General features: G+C 46.4%; 1 protein-coding gene across 4 annotated transcripts in view; it reads right to left on the reverse strand.

Moving 5' to 3' along the window:
• The window catches only part of BAZ1A (bromodomain adjacent to zinc finger domain 1A), a 54186-nt gene extending 43988 nt beyond the window's left edge, over positions 1 to 10198 (reverse strand). For 3 of the 4 annotated variants that reach the window (XM_040701948.2, XM_015287651.4, XM_015287650.4), the window contains exons 1-3: positions 10087 to 10198; positions 9347 to 9482; positions 2349 to 2627 (exon numbers count right to left, since the gene is read on the reverse strand). In XM_040701948.2, the coding sequence (XP_040557882.1) occupies positions 2349 to 2627; positions 9347 to 9459 (392 nt within the window). In that variant the 5' untranslated portion in view covers positions 9460 to 9482; positions 10087 to 10198. Of the gene's footprint in view, positions 1 to 2348; positions 2628 to 7959; positions 8109 to 9346; positions 9483 to 10086 lie in introns of those variants that run through there. The other variant, XM_040701949.2, reaches the window with a different exon arrangement.
• Between the last annotated feature and the right edge of the window lie 17082 nt (positions 10199 to 27280).

The following is a 27280-nucleotide window of genomic DNA, read 5'->3' on the forward strand; positions in this document are numbered from 1 at the left end:
ACTTGAATTACTTGAACCACCTTTATTTACCCAGCATTGTAGCGTAGGCTTCACATTGTAGGGAACCCAGATAAGAAAACAATCCGGCTGACATTCCATGTGCAGAAAGCTTCATACGATAATGCAGTTTACAGCAACCCTACACAAATAAGGATTCATGATCTGCCTAATTCCATTGGTCTCATGAGATCCTACTTCACTAGAGATTGACAGGGAACATTTTTGCTAGAACAGACCATCAAAACGCAGCTCCACGTGGCAAACACACAAATCACTTTGTTGAACAGCAGTGCTATTTACAAGTCACATGAGTTAGTATACATAATCCTCAATGCAGTACTTGAAAATACAAGTCAAAGTCAACTCTCAACTGCACAGCAGAATAACTACGAACCACCTCTGCTCAATTTATATTATTTCATTATTTATCTCTAAGCCCAAAAATCCCACTACAGTAATGTCTAATTTCCACTGTTTCCTAAATGTAATGAAGACGCAAAGCAGCTCTCTGCTATACATTTGTTCAGAATATCAGTGGCATACAATCAGTTATGGAGAATTCCATATGCTTCATTTTAACAGACTATTCATACTTAAGCAGTTTAAAATATAAAATCTTTAGCAGTTCAGGTAAAGATGGAAATAAATTTTGAATGATTATCTAACCCACCACAAAGGCTTAAGAAATTTAGCTTAGATGTTATTAATAAATTTCCCTTTGAAACTGGATCATAAATATAAAATAAATATGCATCTCTCCATAATTTGGAATAACCAATAAGACTGAATCAAAGGCTAGGTAAAAAAAAACAAAAGCTAGCTATCTTCATGAGATAGAGACATATCACACCTTTACCTGAGCAGAATTCAGCCCACAAGGTAAGTAGAAACCATTTTCTTGGGGAAAACTTAAAAACAGATTTATGATGGTGTACAAATGAAACTGAAATGGATTCCGAATTTCAAAAGATGTCATGCATACAAATCTTTCTCGTTCCTTCATACAAGCCTACTTTTCATTGTAGCTTTGAAAAGCTAACATACACATAAATATTTTAGTTAAGAGTTTAGGAAAGCAGCAGAAAGATGGGAAAGCTGCTCCTGGGGAAAAAAAAGAAGGTTGATCTTCTAAAGCATTTTTTGTGCTAGTAATTTGGAAACTGACAGTATCTTCAAAGATTGAAAACAAACATTTCATTTGGCAAATGAAAACCAACAGGTAAATTACACTTACAATTCCTAATATTTGGGTTCCTGGTTAGAAAGGAAGGGAAAAAAAATGAAAAAAGAAAAGAAAGAAAGAGTAAGAACTTATTCCCTAAGCAAGATTACTTTGATACTAAAGGTGATGTAGGTCCACTCACTAGACCAGATGAGAAAAATAGAAACAAGCTTTGGATATACGTTTTCCATACAGAGAACAGCAGCTCTACTGAAGTTCTTCTGCAGGCTTTGCAGACTGAGACTTGGCTGGTTGAAAAAAACAAAAGCTTTCCACCTCTTCCCTATTCTGTATTAAGCACAGGTCCGCATAAAATACATATCCACAAAAGGCTTCTCGCAATTTGTCTCCTGCAGCACACAAACAGAGCTTCCCTTTTCATAAGATCTGGATGAGATGCTAAGAAAACATTCATCTACTCTGCATGGGTTATCTGACAACTATATCGAACCACCCCCTATTCCTACCACCCAACACACACAATGTTATGAAGCCCATAGGATGTGCCTCATCTGCTCTGCAGCGTAAGCTCACACCTTTCTCCTGACAAAACAGAAAAGCAAATCTCAGACAACCACCTATTACAAACGTTTTACAATTAATTATCTGAGAATACAATTACAATTTTAGTGACTACTTAGAAAATAAAAATCTAATTCTAATTGATTCTTTAAGCTTTCTTTACTTCAGTATATAAAATTCAATTGACTGTGTCATATGATTTCATCAATTATTTCATACAATTTTTAACTCTCAGTTTCTCCTAGTTTCTAATTAGATCTCATTCTACAAGCACACTACCTTCCTCACTCAGGTGCACCAAGGGACTACCACTCCTCTGCAAATCCACCACTGGGACTGAAAGACCGCTGCATCAAGACTGGAAAGAACTGTCCTGCCTGTAGAGCTGTTTCTAAGCTAAGGAATGAGATTCTAGGCCCAGCCATACAATCCTACTCCTATATAATGTAATTAGGAACAGTAACAGTATTGCTAGCTTAAGCATCATCTGACTTCTGGTGTGTTTGACAGAGTTTATTGTTCTGATTCCTGGCTTAAAAGAAGCTCGCTCAAAGAGAAGGCCGATACTGACTGAAGAGAAACGTGTTATTTGAAATATACTTACCTTTCACTGTTATTTCTAATCATTTCCACAGTTTCACCAACAAAATACCGATCCTTGACGTAGGCGAAGATTTCATCACAGATCTCATGAAGTCGTGAGCGATGGGTGAGGGTGGCCAAGTAGAGAACTGGAATGATGAGCGCCTCTGGAAAACTTTGAAGATTATGTCTGGCTTTCTTCTCTGATTCCAGTGCTTCCTGATATGTGAGTCCTGGTTTACCTGTGACAGCACAGCTCCATACGAGGCTGTTACACAGAATGGTGCGTTCAAAAAAATCACTGAAAAGAAAGGGAACAGGAAAGAGAAAAAGAAAATTGTTATCTTCCAGTATTTTCGATTTGATCCCAGTTCATAAAGCAGCAAATTTCTGTTATAATCCTCACGTTCAAAGACATCTCTACGTCTATGCCGGTTACAAACACCATCAAGGTTTATTTAGCACTTAAGCCGTAGCTTCATAAATTGTTACGGTAAAAACCTCTCCTCTCGTACAATTGTTACTGTAAAAACCTCCTCTCACTACAGATGGCAATCATGGAGTATCAAGACCTGCTAGTTCTGCAGGCAAATATTCACATGTAAGTGGCCTTATGCACAAGAATAATCACACTGGGTTTAACATGCCATATTTTCATTGCATCTGCTGTATTTCCACACAAACTAGCAGGTGGAGGGTCTAACATTGTGCAAAGAAAGAGCAACCTTAAGATCGTAGAAACATGCTGAAACTTGAGTATGTTTCAGACCTGGAGTGCCCTACCTCACATATGGAAAGATGAGAGAGGTAAGAAAAATTAACGTCAAGTACTTCTCTAAATAGTTTTTATTCCTTCGCTGTTTGCACTGCTCTTAGAGAAACCACCAAACTATTTTTTCATAGATTCTTCTCCTCTCCATCCTGTTCCATTAGCAAATGCTGATTCTCTTCTTTCTCTGTACTTCCAACTAATGCCAAAAATACAGCGTTGTTATTGCTTACTTACTGGTTATTACATTGGGACCAAGAAAGAAGAGCTCTCATTTTCTGAAAGAAGAGCTTTCCAATTTTTGACGGGCATCAAAAAAACAGTGATTTGTTAAAACACTTCTAAGATTATGTAGTTGGCAGAACTATTCACAAAACCATGTTAAAATACATCACACACTGCGGATCAGTGATATGACAGCAGAGCATTTTCCCAGTGCACTCCAGTTCTGACAATTGTTTTGACTTGCCTTCCTTTACAGCTCTTTACAGACCAGTATTTATAGGAGTGAAACATACAACGTGAAAAATTCTGTTTGTTTGCCTTGTGTTAGCTTAACACAGCTATTCCAAAGCACACACGATGCTTTCAGAGCATTCCACGCCACTTGAGATAGCCACCCTGAAGTTTTTTCCTTTCAAAAGAATTACAGGGTGCAGTGCTGCCATTTCTTAAGTGATAGGACCGTTCAGATCATTCTCATAACAGGGTTACAGAACTGCACAGCTCTCACTTGAAGTTCTTTGTTGCGGGCTCCCCACTAACTCACACTGACAAACGCGCATCAGTCACACTGATGAAGATGATGATATTCACTGCAGCTGGACGGAGGCAACAATAACATGTTGAAAATGAAATGGAAACTCCAGATTAAGGACAATGGAGGGTCCTGGCTCAGATAATCCCTTCTGTAAGAGCAGAGGATTCCTCTGAGCGAGAGAAGGATGCTCAAGGAAGGATATCAGCTGTGACAAGAGGGAATTAGAACAGAAGAGGAAAAGATGTGTTATATGAATAACATCCTACAAATTATGATTTTTTTAAAAAACATTTCTTGTGCCTGCTTAGCATATTTGATAATACACAATCTAAGGCCTGTAATAATTGACAATTTGATTTTGCTTCCTCTAAACAAGAAATGGAGAACAAAGAGAGAGAGAGAGAGAGAGAGGAGATAAATTATTCTTCACTATATGAAGAACAGATGGCTGTTGGCCATACTGTGTATGGAAAAGAAAGAATATTCCTTTTCTGCAGTCAACTATATTGAATCTGATTGGGTATTAGCAAAAATACCAACTATTATTGCTGAAGTGCTAAACAATAAGACTTTTTAAAGATAGTTTAGACTTAAAAAAAAAAAAATGGTTATCTTTAAATTGACCATTTCTTTAAAAAAGGTGATGGGATACACAACACACAATTCATCTGGGTCTGCTCCTACCTACATTTCACTACTTCTGTGTATTCACAGCAATTTTAAGTAGCCTTACTGACTTCAGTGGATAAACATTTACTGAAGTCTTCATCAGATCTCTCCCTACGTACACTTCTGCCTCACTTCACACAGAGGTTCTTGATAATTACCACGAGTTATATCAAAAATGACCAAAGAGAGAGCAGAGGCTGAAGCTGGCAGTGTCCCTTGAAGGGCTGCTGTTGTTCCCTGCGAGGGGACACTGGGTGCTCCAGCTATGTCAAGCTGCTGTATTGAACTTCTGGGGGAAAAAAAAACTAACACTTTTTTTTAACCCATGATTATTCCAAGTGTAAAATCATAAAGATTACTTGAATTGAGGCATACTGGAGAAAAACCTTTTTCCATTTGCATACAGTGCTCTGTGTACCTAGCCTCACTGGAGCTCATTTCCTCTTTTGTTTCATATGGACTTTTCCCCCAAAAAGTTACAAAGGAAAAAAGAAAATCGTACCAAATAAATGGCTTTCCGTTTCAAAGGCATTATTTGTCGGTAGCCAGTCATTACACATCACACATCAAGACCATCTGTGGCTTAGTCTGTTAACACAGTTTTATTGCAATGTTTTAATGATCTCAGCAACTCGGTTTGAGAGAGGAGAAAACAATCACAACAGCAGGTTTTATTGGTGGCACTGCTCTCCCTGTCTCTGCAATACGCTCCAGTCAACATGAGAGGGTTCACAGAGCGCATACACAACAGCCACCAAGCAAGCAATCAGTACCAAGCGGTGCCGTACTTGCTCTGCCCACAAAGTGCAGCAGTGCACTCAACCATATTCCACACTCAATTCCAACGCACACAGCAAGGGCTTCTGCTGCCACCGCTTCTCATAGTCTTAAATATGTCCTTATTGGGGGTATTGCAATCTTGGGACTTCCACGCTGTTTCAGGACCTGCACAACGCTTGGCAGAGGGCAGGAGGAGGCCCACAGATGGCAGCACACTGAGCTCACCCAGGTGCTTCCAAGACCAGACCGAGGTGCTGCACCAGGAGAGCCCAGCTGTGGGTACAGTAATTCACACCGACTCTCAGCTGGACATCTGTTTGCACTGATGTGACAGAATCAGTCCTCCATGCAAGGTAAGCTAAGCAGCAAAGTTACTGGCAAACCATAAGGAAGTTCCATACTGCTTAGCGAGTACTGGACAAAGGCAGTTCATTAGTGGAATGAAGTAATTCTGAAAGTAAACTACTTGCAGTTTCTGTGCTGACTGCACTTGCAATGGATATCAAAATAAAAGAACCAACCAAGCACAGCAGTAAGAGATGGCTCTTGCCTGAACTAACCAGGTATTGCCACTGAGTTCAGGCTCTGCAGTATTCTTAGTCCTTCAAGCACATGCTTGTTTCAAATCATTTTTAACATATATTAAAAACAAGTCAGAAGAGAACAAGTTCTTTTTTTAAACAGAAGAATTATACAATGGAGAATGGAGAACAACAGAAAGTTATGCTAAGGAAGATTTAAGAGAGAGGAAAGAGCAGAAAAATTATATGGCACAGCTGATCTGTGGACTAGATTATTTTTAATGCTGAAGCTGTTATCCACATCTAACATATAATCTATGCAGGCTGTGTTACCAGCACATTCACCAACTCTGCCATCCAGCTTCAGAAAAGCGTTTATGTACTCGACCTGCTTCCACAAGTGGTCAGTAGTATGTATTACACAGTAATGTGTCAAAAAAACAGCTAAAAAGACATCTATTCCCTAATGTTGACAGGTTAATCACGCATTAATATATTTCAAGTTGAGGGGCTTTTCTTCAACAAAACAGAATAATTCATCTAATTAAACTAGGTATACTTTAAGAAGCCTTTCACACAGACCTCCTTCTGGCTTACACCAACAGTCCCACAGGCCAACCCATAAAAAGAACTTTCTTCAGTAAGTTCTAAAGATGCAGAACTCCCTTCGCTCACCACATTCCCGTGCCTTAGAATGAGAAACATTCCTACCACTGGTCTCTATCCTACTCCATTTTTCTCAGCTCTATTGAGTCTTCTCTTTACATCAACCGCCTCTTCAAACAAAGAAAAGAAGGAAAAAAACCAAAGAGTTCCTATGTTACAGACCGTCTTCACAAGCAAGACTTGCCATACCCTGCCAGTAGTTCTCACTGCACATCTCTATTAGCTGTTCACAAAGTGTCAAGACCAGCAACAGCATCTCACTGCGCACCCCCACGCCCCCCTAACTTGTTTTTCCTACTACCACTCTCCCTCTCAAGAGGTTCTTTTGCCGATCCCTCCCCAGACCTGCCTCCCTAACAGGGGCTAGAAGGAAGCATTAAGAACATCAGCTCCCCCTGCGCCTGCTGCTCTTGGTAAATACAACTGAACATCGCCATCTCACCGTACCTCCTTCTAGAGGATTGCAAAATTATGTGATGGCATTTCTGATGAAAAAGGAAATGGATTCTTAACAGGAAGGTCACTTTACAAAACAGCAGTCTTGCCAAATTCTCCTTGCATTACCGTAAGGATTTCTTACCCAGGGAAGAATAATGCTATGTATGATTCGTACTCATCTCTACTGGTGCTGTTACGAGCATGGAAGTAACTTTTCAATGCCCTAAATTTGTACTAAAAAAAACAACCAAACACCCAAACAACTATCAGTTAGTAGTGGTAAACTGAAGCGTCCATATACGTGAGGAAGGGGTAAACTGAGGTCACCCCATTTATCGACGCAGCCTGCTTGAGATAGTCAGATTCTACCTACTTTAAACTCTCTCTTCAGAAAACTCAAGTTATTATCAGTGAAGTAGATTCAGGAAGGACTAACTCAGGCAACAGTTTTCTTTCATGAAACGACTAAGTGCCATTTTCAAGAAGTGGTCCCTGCCTGTCACCATCGCCCCAACTGCTGCTGTTTGGGAAGAGGGCGCTGCTCCCAGCAGCCACCCGAGGCACTGCTACGCCGTGAGAGCTGTGGCCCGAAGCGGGTGGGCACCTACAGAGCTCGCCAATGCTCCCTGGTGGATCCCACAGCCACCAACTCACCTTCATCTGAACACACCCAGCTGCAGCACAACAACATACCACGTAAAAAATACCGGGCTTGCTGCTGCAAAGCATCCATTTTATCCAGTGCAGAAAAACACATAGAAAAGAGAAGAAAGAACAAGGAACACGGCAAAGATTTCTGCAGGAAAGGCAGAAGTACTTTCCCAAACGCCAGATCCCAGCCCCGACCTCTGGGAGAGCCACCCGCTGGCACTGCTAGGGATAGCCTGTGTGAACAAGCTTAAATTTATCCTTTCATTCATACTTCGGTTAAATACGGGATTGGCTTCCACATTAAACATTCACCACAGCGCGCCAAAGCTGAAAGATACCATTCGTGCTAAAATTTGCTCTAAACTATATATATACACACCAGGAACGTACTCCAGGGCAGCGCCTACAGACAGACGGGAGTCATCCGATTCCGTGAGAGCGATAACGGTAAGCAGAAGGGCAGTTTCTGACACACGGGGGCCGCCGCAGCCATCCCCGCAGCGCCAGGCAGTTACCCAACCCGGCCCCGGCCCGACCGTACTCGGCGAGGTGCATTTGAGTAAGAAAAACAAGTCTAAGCACGAAAAAGATCTAGGTGTGCTCTCATTTCGTATGCCGCAAACGAGAAGCGTTTCTGATTTAATCTCATTAGCCCGCACGTCTGTTGTGCAGACAAAAAAGGGAGAGCTCGGCGCTGGGGCCCCCCCCGCAGGTGGGACGGAGCCGAGCAGCCCCGGGGCACGGAGCCCCGCGCCGAGAGGCGCTGAGCACTTTCCGCCCATTGTTCTGACAGCGCTGACACCAACTTAGGGACGACCCCGCGCTCCCTCCTGCGCTAACGACAGCTCCTCAACTGCCGCCGGCCTTCGCACCGACGGAAAAGAAGAACCAACCGGGAGGGGGGGGGAGGGAAGGGGCAGAGAGAGGACCCTAACCGGAGGGAGCGGGGCACAGCTGTCCCCGCCGGACGAGCGCTCCGGCACCGCTCCGCGCTCCCCCCCCCCCCCCGCCCGGAAGCAGGTGCAGCGCCGCGGGCTCCCGGGGCCGGGCCGCGTCCACCCGGGTCAGGCGGAGGGCCGGCAGCCGGCGGAGGGCGGGGCGAGGGCGGCCATGGGCGGCGCGGCGGCTCTGACACCGGCCCGGGAGAGGGTGCCGGGAACAAGAGGCTCCGCGCGGCCCTGCGCCGGCCCGGAGGCTCCGCGCGCGCACACACACACGCACACACACAGACGCACACACAACAATAGTGCGGCGGGCGCGTGCCACGTTCCACGCGCGGAGCCGCTGCCGGATCCCGGGCCCGGCGCGCGTGGCGGCCGTTGGTTGTTGCCGCGTCCCGGCCTAGCGCAGCACCGACACGCGGCGGGGGGGGGGGTTGGGGAGGGGGGGGGGAAGCAGCGGCCCGGGGCTCAGCGCCGCCTCCCACGCGCGCAACTTTCACTTCCCCGCGGAAGGAGCCGGGCGGCAGCCGGCCGCCCCATCTCCGTCTGCCATTCCCTCCCCGCGGAAGAACGGGGCCGCGGGATCCCCCCGCCGAGCGGGGAAGGGATTCCCCGGGCCGGGCCGGGAGATCCGCCCTCTCCCCCCACCCCGCGGCGGGGCACGGGCTGAGCGCCAGCCGCGACCCCTCCCCGCCGGGCGCCCCGCGGTGCTGCCGGGGAATCCCCTCCCTCCTCCTCCCCGCCCAGGTGTCAGCCGTTGGGGGTAACCGCTCCCGGCCGCGGAGAAAAGGGGGGTGGGGGGGGGGGGGGGGAGGAACGGCTTACTCGTAGTCCCTGAAGATCTCGTTGGTGACCCTGCAGTAGAACACGCGCTCGTCCGGCCGCAGGTCGGCGGGGGGCTTCTCCCTCACGAAGGGCTTTCGGTGCAGCAGCGGCATCGCCCCGTTCCGTTCTCTCCTCGCTGCGCCGGGACCCGGGGAGAAAGGAGACGGAGGGAGGCGGTGAGCGCGGGCCCGGCGCGTCCCTCCCCCGGGGGCGCCGGAGAAGGAGCGGCAGAGAGCGGCGGCACGGCGGGATCCGGCGGCGGCGGCCTTTTGTGTGCCTGACACGCCGCTGCCTGCCTGGGACTGCGCGGGGAGCGGCGGCGGATCCTTCCTCCCCCGCCTCCTCCCGCCGCCTCACAATGGGGCCATGACGCCGAGCGGCGGGCGGGCGGGCGCGGCGCCCCCCCCGCCCGCGCCACACAACGTGCTCGGCGCGGGGACACCCCGGCCGCCGCCGCCGCCGGCTTTGTCTCCGCCGCCCCCCCCCCGGCCCCGGGTCACCCCTTCCCCGCCTCCGAGCCGCGCGCCGCGGCCGGACACAACTTCCACTCCCCGCGGGGCGAGCGCGGCGGCGGCCGATCCGCCCGCTTCCTGCCGCCCGGCCGCCCCGGCGCGCTCCGCAGCCCTTTCCGCCCCGGCCGCCGCCGCCGCCTGCCTCCGCGGGACGGCGCGGCCCTGGCTCCGGGTGCGGCGCGGCGCGGGGGGCTGCCCGGCCCCGGCCCTCCGCCGCCCGTCTCCTACCTGGAGCCGCTGCTCGGGCGGTACGCAACGCGGCCCGCGGCTCTGCCCCGCTTCTCCTCTGCCCCCCAGCTCCTGGGAAGTTTTTGATCTACTTCTTCGAGCCCTCAATCAGGAAGAGCTGCTGGGAGGAGCTTTCCACTTCTCTCCCCTACATCTTTATTGGCCGCTCGGTGCCTTCCAGCGTGTGTCACACAGGAAGACAGAGAGCTACATTATTAATTAATGGCTGAGAGGGCTCATCCTCCATTTTTGAATTATCAGCCTGCGATCTGCCGGGCGGGGAGGGGGGGGGGGGGAAGGAAGGCGGTCCTCGCCGCTCTCTCCCCCCGGCCCCGGGGATCCCTGCCCCGGCAGCGCTGCGCTCAGCAGGCAGCCCCCGGCCGCGCGGCTCCGCAGCTTTCCCTTCCCGAAGCCGAGCAGAGCCGGCAGCCGACGCGCACGGCGGCACACGGGTCTGCGCGTCAGATGTGCCCGGAGCTGGGCCCCCTTACGTTACCCCCTTTATTTTTCCGCCAGTTCGTTGAAGACGTCCGTACATCGCGTTACCGGTGCGCTCGGGTTGTTTGTTTCGTGGTTTTTTTTTTTTTTTTTCCACCGTTTTTACTATCTTTAAGGCATTTCCATACGTAATTAAACCAGGGACGTTAGTCTACTTCTGATCTCTTACGTGACAGCCGGCTTAGAGACGTATGCGGAGAGCCCACCGCGGGCTCCAGCGCTTACACATCAACGTAGAGAACTACTGCCGGAACCCCCCCAGAACCACGCAGGTGGGCGGTGTCTGAGGGCTGACATCTAAGCAGGAGCCTTCAGCATCAACCCTGCTCGGGCACGTAAAGGTGCTGTGCTGCTTCCCGCACCTGTGCAGGGGCTGTTTGTCTTCCCTGCGAGGATCGGCGTTGCTGTAGCCCGGATGACTGCAACCTCAAAGAATGTTTACACTCGAAGTCGTGAATTGCTTTGTTTAAAAAGTGATCGGGTTTTAATCAAAAGCACCGAGAAATGCCAGCGCTCTCCTCAAGTTTACAAAACATGAAGCTTGAACTACAGCGCAGGTTAGCTCCGAATCCCACCAGCTTATTTTTATTTGCCAGTTGGCTTCACTTTCAGTTTGTAATTAATTACTAGCAAATGGCACAGATGCAACTTCAGTGGATGCACTTTTAGCGCTCCTAACATCTCATAAATTTTAGTTAGTTTTGCATCAAAACCCTACGATATGCCACGGTTGTGACATTTACTGTTGGCAGCCCCTATGATTACAGTGAGATTTTGCAACACTGCGCTTTGTTTTCAGCTCAAACTCTTCGGCAGATGGGATTAAATTGGAACCTCGGCTTACATGAAAATAATTACATTTCTGAATCTCAAGTTGGAGAGAAGAGCTTGAATACGTGAACCTGAAACTCCCAAATTAGAAGGGAATTAAACAATAAAATGGATCATTTTGCAAAGTATCTTCACTTTTAAGCCAGTATGGTGGTATGTGGGAGCTGGGCTGATTTTTTCTCGTGCCTGGATTGTCAGCACGGCGTTATTGCAGAATTAGTTGGTATCCATGAAAAATGCATGAGTTGATAGAAGTGTGACATCAAAAGCAAATCCCCTTTTCCTCTTTGCTCCCTCTCGCCCTCTCTCTTTTCTTCTCACCTTTTCCTCCTCCTCTTGTTCTTCCCCCCCTCATTATTCCCGCAGTGACTTCCCGACGAGCAGATCCTCACTAAGTAATAGGGCTGCACTGCGTTTCGATGTTCTCAGGATACAGAGGAGCAGTTCATACAGTCTTCACCTCCGAATCCAGCTCCATTATTGAAAGCCCTCTCAGTCACTCTCTGACTCTGCTCCCAGTGAGGTCAGAGGGAACAAGAAGCATTTTCTATGGCCCCAGATAATGGCTGCTGAGGGGGCACTGAGATTGCAGTGGAAAATGAGTCTGAAAAAAATGTCACCTTCCCTTCAAGGGAATATTTATTGCATTTTTTGCACTGTATTGGAGCGTTGCCATAATTTGATGTGTTTTTAACACGTCACAGAAAATGGAGTTTTGTTTGCAGACACCGTACTGGGGTTACTGATGTGGATTTTGCCACAAAGGAGTAATAAAAACCCCCGTTATTGTTTTTAGAAGATGTACTGTAGCAGCTATTCGAGGTGGAGTTCCTTTGCCAGCGAGTGAAGTTGTAGTTCCCATTCACAGAACTTCAAAAACAGTTGAAGTGGGAGGATAAAATCTCAGGAAGCACTTTGTCTGTGTGCTTTACAGCAGTAGGACAGTCTATGAGGGACGGTGGTGGCCGGGGCTCAGAGCAACCCCCGGCTGGTCCTTCAAAACTCCCCGCAGTTCTGCTTATGTTTTACTTTCCACCTGCTCCCTGCTTCAGCACACATTTGTTTTCCCTTCTCCTCTGCTATTTCTTCTTGTCCTAAAGCCACCAAGAACTGATCTTCACAGACATACTCCAAAATACCTGTTCACGTCCACCATCACCAAATAATTCCATATGTAACAACTGTTATTCTGGAACAAATGCGATGGGATTCTTTTAATGCAGCGTTGCCACTTTAAGTTCACACTTAACTTTATACTGGAATAACTAATATTTAGCCAAATCATATCCTTGGAACCATGCAAAAATGAGACTTTGACCCAACCTGTTTTACCTGTAATACCATGCAGCTGGGAGAGCTGTTTTTCCCCTTTTTCTCTTGGAGTGTGTTTAGCCACATCCTTGCTTGCTTTTCTGCTCACCTTCCCAAAGGCTGCCAGTTTCCTCTTTCAGGCTTTGGTTGAAATGGAAAAAAAAAATGTCATGGGGAGCTCTTTGTAGAGAGCTTCACCGGACTTTGAAGGAGACTGTATAGGTTCTCAAGTCTTATTTTTATACAAAACATATGGTGGAAAAGATAAACTTGAAAGATGAACATACTTGTTGAAGTGATACATTGCTGGTGAGATGTTCAGTCAAATGACAGTTACAGTATCAATAGCCTCTCTGTTTTCCTCTGTTGTTTGCAGTGTGTAAAAAAAGAAGAAAACCATAACACGCACATAAGCATCAGCTCAGTTTTAATGCGCTGAATAGATTTTCTTGGGGTACTATAGCCCCCTTTCTTTCCAAATGTATCCCTGAAAACCCCGTATTTCCATAACGCATACACAAACCTTCGCTCCCCTTTAAGCTTGAGGCACCCAGCAGAAACACCTTATTCCTCTGATGCATTTTATAACTTACTGATACAGCTCGTTCACCTCTTGCCCTTTCTGCACCACCTTGCTGAGCACTCATTCTTTTGGTCGTATATCTTTATTTAGACTTTAAACTATGTGAGGAAAGACAATGTGCGGCTTTTATCAATACGCTCCAGCTGTGTGTAACAGCAACATTTGGTCTATTGTCTTTTACTGGCTGCAAGGAACTACACTCAGTTTTTAATAAGTGACTTGCTGATGAATAACATGCTTCAGTCAGAAAAGGAGGAGATGCGTATAGGCAGTTTTTCACAGCACATTTCATTTTTTCTTTCATTCTAGCTCAGCTGTATTTCAACATGCATTTAGAGCAGTTCTGTAACCACAAGGATAGTAGATTCCTTATTCTGCCTCTGGGTACTTTCAGCACTTGTTGCTTTCACAAGAGACAAACGAAGGAAGAGGTAAAGAATCGATCCCTACGTTCTATGAGTTTTTGACATATTCATATCTATTTGGTAGTTTCTCGACGGTCTTAACCCAGCATCTTACTTGCTGTAATAGAAGGGAGGGCAGTAGGTCATGCCCAGAGCCTGCTTTGCCTATTGCTGAGTTCTGATATCATAATAAGCACCAGGGCCCATCTCTCACCAAGCCCCCTGGGAGCACTGAAGTGTTTTGTGTAACAACTACTCTGCTATTTGGCGTTCCTTCTATTTATTTCTTTTTTTCCCCCCCTCCACAGCTTGGTAGGATTTAGACATCTAGTTCTCCCTGCTTTTAATGGGTACTGCACGCTTAATGCCCTTAAAGCTCCACAAATTAGGGGATACACTCCTTAAAGATTTCCTTTAATCATACCTATTTTTCCTCCCTCTCAGAAAGGGCTATTAGAGGTATTTAGGGTGATAACCTTACACAAGTGAGGAGGAACTCTGACCTCATCTGCTGTGCAGCGATGACCACATATCATTGGCCTCTGATCTGATTACAAAATGATAAAATCATGTTGTGAAACCACTCTTCATTTCCCAGTAGTGTCTCTGAAACCAGCTTAAATGCAGAGGATTGGTACTGCATTTTCTTAGTTACAGTTATAATGCACAGGATACAGAGTATTGACGCTACTGTAATTTCCTGACACTAAAGCTGGATTTCCCATTGCCAACCAGCATTTAGCACGACTGATGACTGATTAATGATTCTGAATGAAAGGTGGGTAAACTTGCTACCTTCTTCTATAGATGCACATTCTCACTCCTAGAGCGATGTACAGCACTTCAGAGTAAACACCTTGCATCAAACTGTTTGAAACCTGGACCTGAATCAACAAGATATTCTTTATGTGGTCAAATCCGAGAGTAAGAAATCTAGAACTGCATACTACTAACTTAGAGTTTACTAAGCTTGCATTGACTTTATTACAATTAATTATATTGAACACCTCTCTGTCAGCTGATGAGTAGAACCCACAGTATGAAGGATGTTGCTATACTTCATGGCTTTGCTATATAACAGCTGCAACACTTTTTTTTTTGCAGTAATACTGAGATTAGCCAAAACTGTTTGCTTGGGGAAAGAGATCCTCTGCACTGTAGTTGCTGCTTAGTAGCGCATGAAGAGGAGTTGGCCCAGTCCCTGGTCTGGGTCATTTAGTCCAGGATTACATGAATGAGCCAATTTGAATCATAAAATTCTGCCCAAATACACACCATGATGGGTCTTCATTGAGCCGTTTGTTTGACAAATGTAATGACTCATGATCATTACTGGTATTCTGACTTATCCATGTAATACAAGGCTGCTTTGGCACCCAACTTATTTTCCTCTGTCTCGCTGCTCATCTCTCACAGAGGGCTGTAGGAAGGCTGAAGCACAGATATTAACCACTTAGGCACCATTCTGACTGTAGATGCCGAACAGGAGTGGTGTGAAAGAAGCCAGCAGCTGCTTGAGCCTCATCCTGCCTGGTAGTGCCCCTGATGCCTCCCCACAGGGCATCACATAGGCTGGTCCTGCCATGGAACGGCCCCAACACAGCATTTACACACAGGAACTGCTTCTGCTCAGGTAGACAAGAGCAGTGTCTTGTCCTGGGTGCAAAACAGCCTGCAGTTTCATTTCAGCCTCTTGCTTTCCCCTGAAGGGCTTGTATTAGTAGGGCAGAGGTACCCAGACCTGATGCAGTGAGTCCTAACACTGGAGGGGAGGTCACAGTCACAAAACATTGTTCAGGGGAACGCTACATGCCAAGGGCATCCTCTGGAAGGAGTGCTCCCTCGGCACAGACCCACGATGACCTTCCCTCCTCCCATAGCTCTGGGGACAGGCATGCGTTAGATGTACACCACTGTCACACTGCCCCTGCTGGGGCCTCACGCTCCAGGGAAATAGAGATACTGATGGGTTTTCTACAGTTCTTAAATTCAGGCACTTGGAAGTATGTTTATTTTATACAAAACAACTCGAAAGTGATAAATCCTGTGCTTGCTGTGGTCTTGCTGGCTGTGGAAGGCTCAGGACAGACACCAAGTCAGTAAGACTGTCACCGTGCCGCTGTACTGCTAAGCATACACAACAAGAAAGAAAATGCACGCTTCCTTTTGTTCTTAGTACCAATTCAGCACAAGCACTGACCGCTAAAGGTTCGGTAATCCGTGAGTTAGGAACTAAACATTATTTCAGCCACAATTTCCAGTCATCCAGGAAGTTCCTACACAAAAAGCAAAGACACGTCGCGATCCTAAACCACCTTCAGAGATGGAAGTTATAGGAGCTGAGATCTAATTCAGTGCAGCTCCACAGCGTGGATGCGGGTATAACATTGTAAAAATGCTTCTACCTGAACAGCTTGTTTTCTATAGGAACACCTTCCAGTGGCACAGCGGATCTGTATGCATCCCTAGATGGACCCAGGCTTAAGGCTGCATTGAGATAGTTGTCAGATGCTGTGAGCTGCTGCACTGTACATCTGCGACAAAACTAAAGGCTCAGGGAGAGAACTTCCTGCTCCGTATGTACAGTTAGAGAAATGCAAGGCGTACGTATGACCTCGGCTCTCAATGCGTTGCCTGTTGTGCAACTGAGAACTTACCCAGTATGTGTGCATACTGCATGTACGCATGCTTGGGTAAAAACACCTCACAGCTGGCCTAAGCTGAAATAAAGCATTTTGTTTTCCTTTTATTTTCCCCCCCTACCCGCAATCCTTCACACAGTATTAAGGAAGCTCCTGGCAGAAGGACAACTCGTAAAAATCAGGAAGACTGGAAAAGGTACACCAGGAAGCAACGCTCCGTTCTATGTCAGCGGCGACGTTCTCAATGAGATCCGCAACCGCAGAGCTCATAACCGACTTCTGAAGCCAACAGATACGAAATATTTCAGCGCTCACATAAAACGCCGTTATGAGAAGTTGTAACTTTTCACAGCGTTTGCAAAAGCGAACGGGAACAGCGCTCTCCCATCCCGCAGCGCCCGGCCGGCAGCACCGCCGAGCGGGGAACCGCGGGGCAGCGCTGCCTCCGAACGCCCCCCGCTCCGCGCTGCCGGTCCCGCAGCCGCGGGATGGGGAAGGCAGCGCCGAGCGAGAGCTCCTCGACCGGCCTCCTCCGCGGCCGCGAGCAGCTCGGAATCACCGCTAACCAGCGGGACTCAACACCCGAAGTGCCACCGCGGTGCCTACGCGCCGGCGGCTCCCTCCCGGCGGGGCGGGGACGGACATTTTCTCGCCCCCGCTGCCGCCCTGCTCGGCCGGGGGACAGCGACGTACAACCAGCGGGCCGAAAGAACTCCCCCGTCAGTCCCCGAGCCGCCAGCCCGACGCAGCGCCCGCCTTCGCTCCGCGCCCCCCGGCGGCAGCCCGTGCCCCGCGGGGTCAGGGCCCGCTCCGGCCCGCCGGCCGCGGAGCCGCGCGGGGCAGGCGGGCGGCCCGACTGCGGCGCCCCCTGGCGGCAGCGGCGGCACGGGAGCGCCGGGCGGGCCCAGGCTGGAGGGGATCGCGGCGCGGCGTTGCCCCCCGTCCCTCCGTGCGGGAGGAAGGGGACCCGCAGGCAGCCTGCGAAGCGGCCCCCCCGCCTCCCGCCGGCTGCGCGCTGCCTCCGCCCGGCAGCGTGCGTGCGCGGTCCGCTTCGATAAGGCTGAGTTAAAGCTTAACCCGGCCAGGCCGAGGGGCGAGCGCCGGCGGCGGGCAGGAAGCGCTTCGCAGCGGTACCCCGCCGGGAGCTGCGCCCGGGACGGAGCCGCTTTCGCCTCGTCCTCAGGGCCCGCTCCAAATGGCGGCGTGGCGCCGCACGCGCGCCGTCCGGCCCGGTTTCCCCCCGCGTCCGCAGCGGCCCTCCCGCCGCCCAGGCGGGGCGCACCGACCGCGCGGTGCTGCTGGGGGAGCGGACGCGGGGCCCCCCTTACACCGCGGTCATTGCGTACAGCTGAGCGTCCGCACTCCTGTGCTGCCTGACTGCCTTATGCTGCATAAGTCAGCCTGTCCCATCTTACCCTCCAGTTTTTGGTCCTTTGGAGTAGCATACGAGCTCCTGCAAATTGGTCTGTTTTTGCAGCGGTAGGGAATGCGGGAGGGAAATTTTCCACCTCCTCTTTAATGTAATCGTCCCAGATCCCACTCTTGGTCCTGCTGTGAGCTCTGCAAACAGCCACCAGCCACGTAGTTGAACACATGCATGTTTTACCCTTACACAAGCATCTCCCAGAGCCTGTGCAAAAACCCTTTGAGAAGAGAAACTCATTCTGAACTTCTAAAGAGCACAGAGGTACAGCAAACAATAAGAAAAATAAGCACAAGTAGGGAACATCACACTTGTAAGCTCAAGCCTATTAAAATTACTCTTTGGTTCATGATGAAACCTGACTGATTTTGTCCTAAAAATAATAATAAGGGCTAAGGTTGGAGGTTTTACATCAGGGGTGAATATGATCTACAGCTTCTCAAAAGAAGAAGGTGAATATCACCCCGACCTCTGCAGGCAGGGCTCTGCAGACTGTGGAGGTCAGAATACCAGCTGTAAGGTCAGACCCAAAGGCCTACAGGTGAGGATGCAGCTTCTAGGGAGGACATTTAAGGTGAGGTGACAAATGCCAACATGGGTTCCTGGGTAGCTGCTATATAGGTAATCCTATCTGAACTTAACAATTGCACTGAAACAAATAATGGAGCCTTGCAGGTTACTCGTGCTTGTGCAACTTGAAAACAAGATCTATCAGTTGAGCCAGACCCTTGGCATGCCTCCAGCAGCTCGAAACAGCTCCAGAGCCAGCAGCTTAACTGCCCCAGCCATAAACGTGTTCACATCACCAGGAACAACTCAGCAGGGCACAGACCCGCTGAGGCAGCCCGCATTTGTCCCTTTCTCAGCTCTGATGCCCAGAACAAATGGCACAGGCTGTGTGTACCCGTTCTGCTGTGGGTCTGCCTCGGGAGCACCCCAGAGCTCAGGGTCATGGAGTAGTTACCCAAACTGCAGAAAGACAACACAAAACTTGCAACCCTTCAAACAAAAAACAATTTTTTTGAGTCATCTTTGGATGAGGAAGGATCATCTCAGCAATAAGAAACTATTACTTTTCATGCCAACCAATAGGATTCAGTACGTTTACTTTTCTTTGGTCTCCATTGAACCAGCCCAGGTACCATTTGTTTGAGTTCCTGTTGCTTGCTTTATGCAATCTTGCTCTCAAGCTTCTGGTGAGAAAATGATGAAGTTTGATGCAGTAATAAGAAAGCCAACATTTCATAATGCTGAAAACTATTAATAGCAACATCAGCAGGTTTTAATCAGTTGACAGTCATACACTTGATTTATTAGCTTGGGCTAAGCGTGGGGTGCCCTGGGACACGTGTCTTTGGACAGTGGTAGCTCTGGAAGCAGCAGCTATCCAAGGCAATGGGCTGAATATGACGAGCTGAGCAAGAAATAACCCTGTGTGATTTTCCCAGGCAGATGAGAATGCTTTAAGAGCAAAGGCACTACACCTCCAGAGGGAAAAAAGCCCAAACAGCACAGAACAAAACCCCAACCCTCTGTCTAGCAGTTGCCTGGAGCAAAGGGACAGAGTTTTTTTTGCGTGTGTTCCTGTTGCCTGGAGTCATGGGGAACCTTTGCCCTTTTAGAACCAGCTACAAATCTTGGGCCTGAGTGGGTATTGCGCTCTGTGAGAAGGAACGAGAAAGAAAAGAGGGAAATAGTCATTGTATGGACCTGAGGGCCAAGCACGGGATTTAGGAAAAATGATTTTCTTACTGTTTACAAGGGCTACAGAGAAAGGGATAGAGTTGGCATTATCCCTTTGTCCTCCCAGTAGATGTGCTAATCCAAACGCTCAAATGATTATGCCTAAACAAAGCAAACAAACAAACAAAAAAAACCAACCAAAGTTATTTGCAAATTTTACAACAATCAGATGTTTAGTGGGAGCAACCCTCAACGTGCATCTAAGAGACAGGCAGTGCCAGTTATGAGGAAAAAGGAATACTGCACTTCAAGCCAAGTTAGCTTGCTTGCCGCTGCAACAAAGCAGCCTACAGAGAGCAGTTCATAATCACTCGAAGTGAACCGGGTAACACACAGACACACACACAGAAAATCTGGAAATACCATGAACTTACTGGGTTTCCTTAGGAAAATGAAGTAGCAGCAAAGGTTCTCTGAATGCAGGAGGCTCTTCCAGGCTTAGCTGAGAAAAGAACAAGGACACCTGAAAGAGATGCTGATTTTAAATGGTTTACAGCTGCTTCAGTGGTGTAAGTGATGATGATGCCCTCTGTTCTTGCAGGTGCACGAAACCCTGTTTCAAAGGATTTTTGTCAGTACCGTGTTTTGAATGGCCAGGCTGTAACAAAGATGAAAACATAACAGCCAAGGAAAAAAAAAAATAGAAGGCAGCAGAGATTCCTGGCTGAAAGTACTCCTTTCATCCTTTCAGAACTCACCTTCTGATTTGCAGTGTCTCCTTATCTCTCTGTATGAACTTTGTCTCACGGAAAGATAAGAAAAAGGTTGTGCAAATGATTCAGTTGGGTCTCTATTCTGACGGTCTGCAAGGAAAATGAGTGGTATATAAATATTAACTATACAGGGGTAAATTCACCTTGTCTCTCATGGCCCAATTTTAAAAGTATAGAATAAAAAATATAGGATATTCTACAAGATGCTCTGTGTTAGATTTATAACATCTCTGTTAGCATTTTCCTTTACATTTTTTTCTTCTTTTAAATATTTATTTACATCTTTGAACACATCGGTTTCCTAGAATTTCTAGTTCTGGAATAATGTAGAATTCAGATCATTACAAAAAATAAGTTGCTGTATCACTTAAAGCGCATTCTTATCAATCAGAAACACAACTCAGCATTGGACTGTCATATCCAGTTTTACAGCAGCGCTGTACATCAGAAGTTAGCTTGCTCTGATGTTATAAAAACTTTTCAGGAGAGACAGAAGTCACAGTTCATTGCAATATTGGTAGTATTTAAGAATGCTTTTAAGTACCTTGTAATGGCAGATCCCATCGAGTACCATCATAAGTGGTTTTCTTCTTCTAAACAAGCAATGTGTATTACGGTGCGTTTCAAGCAAGGCACTCATTAAACATGCTGGGAGAAACAAAGACCGTGCCTGTATTACTTTATGAATTCTATTTGGATTCTGTTAGTGCCACGTTGTATTTTGATTTTTGCTTTGAATACAGCTTTCCTGTGTTTTTAGCCATCCATTTGGAGAAACTCCAACACAAGTCTCGAAGGCACACAAAATGGTGTTACCCTGGGGTGGAAAGCAGATTTTTTATAATAGGACTAACCTTTGAAAGGCTTGGACAAGAAGTCCATGGAATGAGATTCCTGCTCTTGCAAATGTTGGCCACTCTATCCTCCCACCTCTGTTACTCAGCCTGTCCCCAGGAGTGTTTTCTCCTCTCCCAGGGTGCGTTCTTGTGCCTTTCTGCCTCTGCAAATGGGGAGATGCTACAGCCTATCCTGCCTTGGGTTAGAGCAGCAAGGGAGAACTGGAGGACTGCTAGGAGTGCAAAAGCGCTGGGAGACCAGCTGTAGGATCTAATCAAGCTGTGCTGTACAGCACCACGACTCCAGAAGGATCCCAGATGTAGAGCAGACAGCTGACAAGACACGGTAAAGACAGTTAGGAGTTACAGACCTTTAAGTGATAGGATGAAATTGCAACACAATGAGCCTTCCTAGAATGAGATCAAGCCACAGTCTAACAAAAAATTCCAGATATGACCAGATTTAAAGTTTTGCTCCTGTTTCTCCAAGCTAGAAAGCCCCACTCCCTTGGGAATTATGGTGGATCAACACTATGTGCACAGGGCTCCCAGCACTCCAAGAAGCTTGTGACTTCTTTCAGACAAGCCATTTCTGCATGCCCTGGTCCCACTCACTGTCTCTGGCCTTACCTTTGCTGCCAGTCTCGATCCCTTCCAACGGCTGTTCTTAATCATCCAGTCATAAACATCCCTTTTAACACATAGTCACAGCTGCCAACTTGTTTTTCTTCTTCCAGCCTGGCTGTGGTCATTGATTATCCAAAGTTAAACTGTAATTGGCAAGTAACAAGTGATTTCACAGCTGTTTAAAAATGTCCAAGATAATAAAGTTGGAACTTAGGGGGCATGTAGAAGAAAATAGGTTAAATAGGTTACAAAGTAGGTCATTCTTTTGTTATTATTATTTATTCATTTTCCTTCCTCTGCCATTTAACCTAACATGCAAGGATTTTCCTTTTGTAAGCCTTAATCTGCACTTCTCACCCTTGTCATAAAAACCAAAGAAACTGCACTGGGAGCTTCTGACACGCTCTCAATTCAGGCCTCAGTTCAGGTCCAAATTCCATCTGGAGCACTGTTAGTATGAGTTCCACTGGAAAGATTTCCTTGTTTTTCTTTTTGTTTGAATGCTTTTATGTAGAACTATATTTTCTTACTGGAAAACGTTTATATAAACGAGCCAAGTATGCTTAAAAATGTTATGTAAAATGAATGAATGAAAGGTAAGTCTCCACATGGTGTGCCTGATAGGCTGCTTGAGTCACTCTGGCTATGTGGAAGGGCTGAATGAACGTCTGTCCCAGCGCACTGTTCCCATCCCAGCTGCCCTACCACAGTTCTGCCACAGCCTGCGAGCTCAGCAGTCCGTCCCTTTGCCTGTCGACACAGCTTTTCTCTAAAGAGTGCTGTTGAACAAATACGTACCTGTAGAGAGGATGAGACTGTAATTCCACGTGTATCTTCTTAAGAAGTCGATCATTATCTGAGGTATTGAGAATTAGGGGAATTCTGCATTGTAAATACGCAGATGTTTACAGTACATACATGGCTGACTTGTAGACAAATCCGGCACTCAGGAGACTTCAACGTATAGAGAGAAATATAAACAGGAAATGTTTAATTCTGTCTTAGTGAATTACGTACCAGGCACAGAGACTGTGGATTCTTAGGATTACTTCTGAAAAGTCAAGTGTTCAAATCCCGTAGCATCCCTGAGTGTTCTAAGCAAAGGATGGGCTGAGGAAAGAAATGCCCGGTTCTGGAGGCAAACTAAATCTTTACATTGCTGGTAGCCTACAGTTTTCAGTTATTGTCTTTAGTTATTCCTGAATTGTATCGTATTAGGAATGGTTTCTTCAGGTGCTTCTCAAGGGCAGTGGGTGTTTGAGCAAAATTGAAAGGATCACTGAAAGAGCGATTCCCAGCAAGTAATAATTCAGTGCAGAAACATAGATTTCATTCAGAGGAAACTATTTTTAAGATGCGTCATCACAGACAAAGCAGACTTTGGTTGGCATAAGCTAGTTATTAATGGCTTTCTGATGTTAGGCATGGTATAGGTCTGAATGTGATTAAGCTAGCAGGAATTCTGCCACCCTTCATTGACAATGACGTTGAGCCCTGAATTGAGAAACAGGAACATCTCTAACAAGGAAGTAGCTGTTCTGGATAATTCAGCTAAAACATTAGAAAATTTCAGGGCAAATGGAAAGAGCCGACCTCGGCATAAGTGATGAAAAAGAACTATTGTTGTTAAGACTTAATTATTATGCAAAGAATGGGAAGCTCAAAAAATCCTCAGTATTGCGTTTACCATTATCAGCTTTTTGAGTACCTTACTTCTAGGTGGTGACGTGATTAACTTCTGACTATGAAGGCAGATCTAATCCCCGGCAGTACCGCATTAGATGTTAGTAGCATTATCAGCCATAGCAGAATCCTAAACCTGGTTTTCAGCACATTAATACAGGAATAATTTGTTTCTCAACGGTTATTTTGAAACATATTGATTTTTCAGCCTACACATGTTTTTACTTGTTTGTGATCTTATCTTACTCACATTTCAGAGCCACACAATTCACCGCGAAGACATAAAATGCAAAATTCTCCACCCAGCCTGGCTTCAAACAAACAAATGCAACTCCATACAAACAAAGAAGGTTGTATCTAAGCATTATTTGCCTGCGTTCTTAATATTTCAATACTCCGTGGAAGAAAGCAAGTTGGGTAACAAGCTGTTTTGACTTCACATCCAGTACACTTTCAGGTTTCTCTAGTCTGTAGGCCAAGAGTCCAGACTAAAGATGCCACAAAGCTCCAGCATACTTAAGGCAAGGCAGTGCCATGCTTTTTTTTTTTCAATCTTTGTTGCCATACTTAGGAATAAAATAAAAGTTTTGCTGCAGATAAAAAGGAAGACAAGTCTGAGATGTTACCTAAATCTTCTGTGCCTATTCCATATGACTTGGAGGAAGGAAGCTGGGGTTGTAGCTGGTTAGATTTGCATTTTCTGCTGAAACGAGCTCAGAGCTGGAAGCATTTCATTGGAAACACGCTGCTTTGATAAGCTTTCAGCAGTCAAAACTGAAGCAAGGCTCCCCAGAACAGAGCACTGCACTGATCTTCATTCCAACTCCAACCTGCAGGCAAATGGTTTTGTGGGGACTCAGCCTCCAACTCACCCATCTCGATAGTGGCTGACACCACTTCCTCAAAGAACAGTTTGTGACCTTCCCAGGAAAAGCTCCAGCTTCACGAGTGTGGGCACTGCCATATCACTATTGCTCTTGCTGTCATGTAGGAAATGGGGTTAGCTTTGTAGAGGGCTTCCCTGGGCTATTAAACTCACAGCTTGAAAGCAAGCCTCCCGCAAACCCTGACATCTCCTCCTGAGTGTCAGTGAGCTTCAACCACTGCCGTGTCAATGACTGCACTTTCTAGGGAAGCAAAACTCTGCTTGATTCCTTGTGCAGCTTCAATTGGGAAGGACTTGTTTGTCCCCGGCAGCACCAGGGAGGACAGGACCTGGCATTTCAAATAGCTTTTGTTTGTCCCCAGCAGGACTTGATGCTTCTTGCCCAAGTTATGCAAGTCTATCCTACCCTATGTGTGACAGAACTACTTGGCAAGACCTACCATCGTCTTCCTTTACAGACTGGGCCACTCTTTCAATCCTGACTGACTGGAAAGCGTTTGCCAATTTGTGTGCGCTTTATTTTAATTTCCTCTGCACAGATCTGGAGTGTGTATGCCTATAAATATCTGCTTAAAGGGTACTTGGGGAACCAGTCATCTCCAGGGACTAGATTGTATTTTCAAGTCATATCTTGCCATGGAAACAGACGGCTAATGAAGGATCTGAATTGGATTTTTCTGCATCCACGTCTCAGTCATTCATTCAACCAGGTAACAAATCCTCACTACAAAATAGAGGTTACAGTAAAAGCAGGACCCCAAAAGCAGAGGTCTCCCAGGTTAATAGAGATAAGCAATCTGTGATATTTTTTCCAAATCAAAACAATATCAAAATAGTGCAGTGGCACCTTCCAAATGTGATGAGGATATTTTCAAGTCTTACCACAAGAAGCTTTACAATCAAATCTGAATGCATTTCAGACTGGCCTATGAATTAAAAATTGTATACTAAGACAGGGACCAGAATATGCAACTAAATTCTAAATCAATCTTTGCAATTAAATTCCAGACATCATAGAATGATTTTGAAGATGTTATTCAAAGCAATGGAATATGCATTGAAGGTGAGCTTTACCTTGTCCAGATTTTGCACAAATCATTTGGAAATATACGCTCTTGCAATTTTTTTGTTGCACCTTAACCTGCTAAAGTACACAGTAAAGCTGGTGGAAATTACAGGCTATGAACCTACAAAGAAACAGCACCATTAGCCTTCACAGAACTACCAGCATGCTATTAGCTGCTAATAATTACCAAGGATTAATTAATATAAGTTTTATTAATATTAAGGGCCATTGCTGAACCAAGACAAAACTATGTCGGCGTTAACAATAAATGGCTCAGATTTTTCGGGATGCTTTTGAAATTGTCATGAACTGCTGAATATACAAATCAATCAAAACAACCAGTCAAAAAGTTGATGGATTTGAGAAAGCCCACGTTGCAATGCATACAGCTCCTACAGCGGATGTAAGCGATTTGCCACAGAGCATCCCTATAGCTTGTACTCTTGATCAGAACAAGAGACAGAGCGTTCCCCAAAGATCCACGACGTGTTTAACAGCCTGTAGTGAAGGCTGAAGAGAGCTTTTAGAAACCTCATGTTGTCCAGGCAGAGCGCACAGTTTCTATCAGCTGCAGTAAACCTTGTACGTCTTGTTGTACGTTTTAAAGATGACTTAAAGGAACTTAATCTATAATAGTACTTTACAATACTGTCATTCCTGGGTGATACTAATTGCTTGGTAATGCTAATGTATGTCAGCTAGCCGCAAAGTGTTGTGGGGACCAGAGAGAAAGCCAATAGAGAAACAATTGTCTTATCTTTTGCTTTACTTACCTCTTTTCCCTCTTCTGCGTGAAAGAATAGTGGCAGAATGGCATTCCTTCTCCTCATTACTCGGTAAAAATACTAATTTGTGTCTGACCCTCATTCAGCACAGTTTGCACCTCTGTGATGATGCTGGCCCAGTAGAAGGGTGGTGGGAGCACTGTGCCAGAAGGCGAGGACAAATATCTGTAGGACTGTCTAAGTGAAAATGTTTGAAAGTTGAGGGCACATGTTGAGTTCACAAAAGGAAATGCCGGTTTCTGTTGCAATGTTAGTTACACAATCACATAAGGTTTTATTTTTAAAAGCAAGTAAAAAATTACGGTGCATCAACTCCTCAACTGGTGTAAATCAGCGTGGTTTTATTGACTTTGATGGAGCTATGTCGATTTATACCAGATGAGGATTTGGCCCACTGTATGGAGATATTTTTATTTCTCTTCTCACCCTATCAGTTAAGGAAAGGGTAATCATCAGAAAGCTGGAAGCAATTACGCGTGTGTGAGGAGGGGGTAGTTTCATAATAGCTAACTTGATATTATTTCCTGTAAAACGCATCAGGAGAATAGAGCCTGGAGCCTGCTGACCGGTTTGTTTTGCAAAGAAATATTTGTTCAAATCTGTTTATAATAATTTGTCAGCGATGGACGGGCTGTGCTCGAGCACTCGCCCTCCACCAGCGGCAGAGGCGGCAGCGCTGCAGCCTGCAGGGCAGCGAGGGGCGGCTGAGAACGGACCAGGCAAAGCCGGGGCTTCATTCGCGCCCGTGTAAATCCAGAGGGATCCTACCCAGATCGGGGGAAATACTCTCTATTTACAACGGCGTGCCTAAAAACAAAATTTGGCAGAGATTTCAAGTAAGCATTTATAAGCTGTTTCTGGCAGCAAATAAGAATGGGGGAGGGGAAGATTATTCATCGCAGATGCTTTGTAAGATTAGCAGAGGCTTTCTGGTGACAATAATGTCTGCTAACATAGTGACTGGTGGAAAACGCTTTTTAAAATGCGATTCGAGTGAGTTTTCTGGTGTGCCTTAATTCCTGAGGCATTTCATGGTGGCAAAAAGCACTACCCAAGAGCTGGAGCTCAGTGATCTAAATCATCCCTCTTTATGCCGGCTGGGCAGATCGGCCCCCAGCTGCACTACCGGGAGGGTAATGTAGTCTGTGGAGGAGAAAATTTCT

Source organism: Gallus gallus, chromosome 5, assembly GCF_016699485.2.
Source record: "Gallus gallus isolate bGalGal1 chromosome 5, bGalGal1.mat.broiler.GRCg7b, whole genome shotgun sequence".
Taxonomy (NCBI): domain Eukaryota; kingdom Metazoa; phylum Chordata; class Aves; order Galliformes; family Phasianidae; genus Gallus; species Gallus gallus.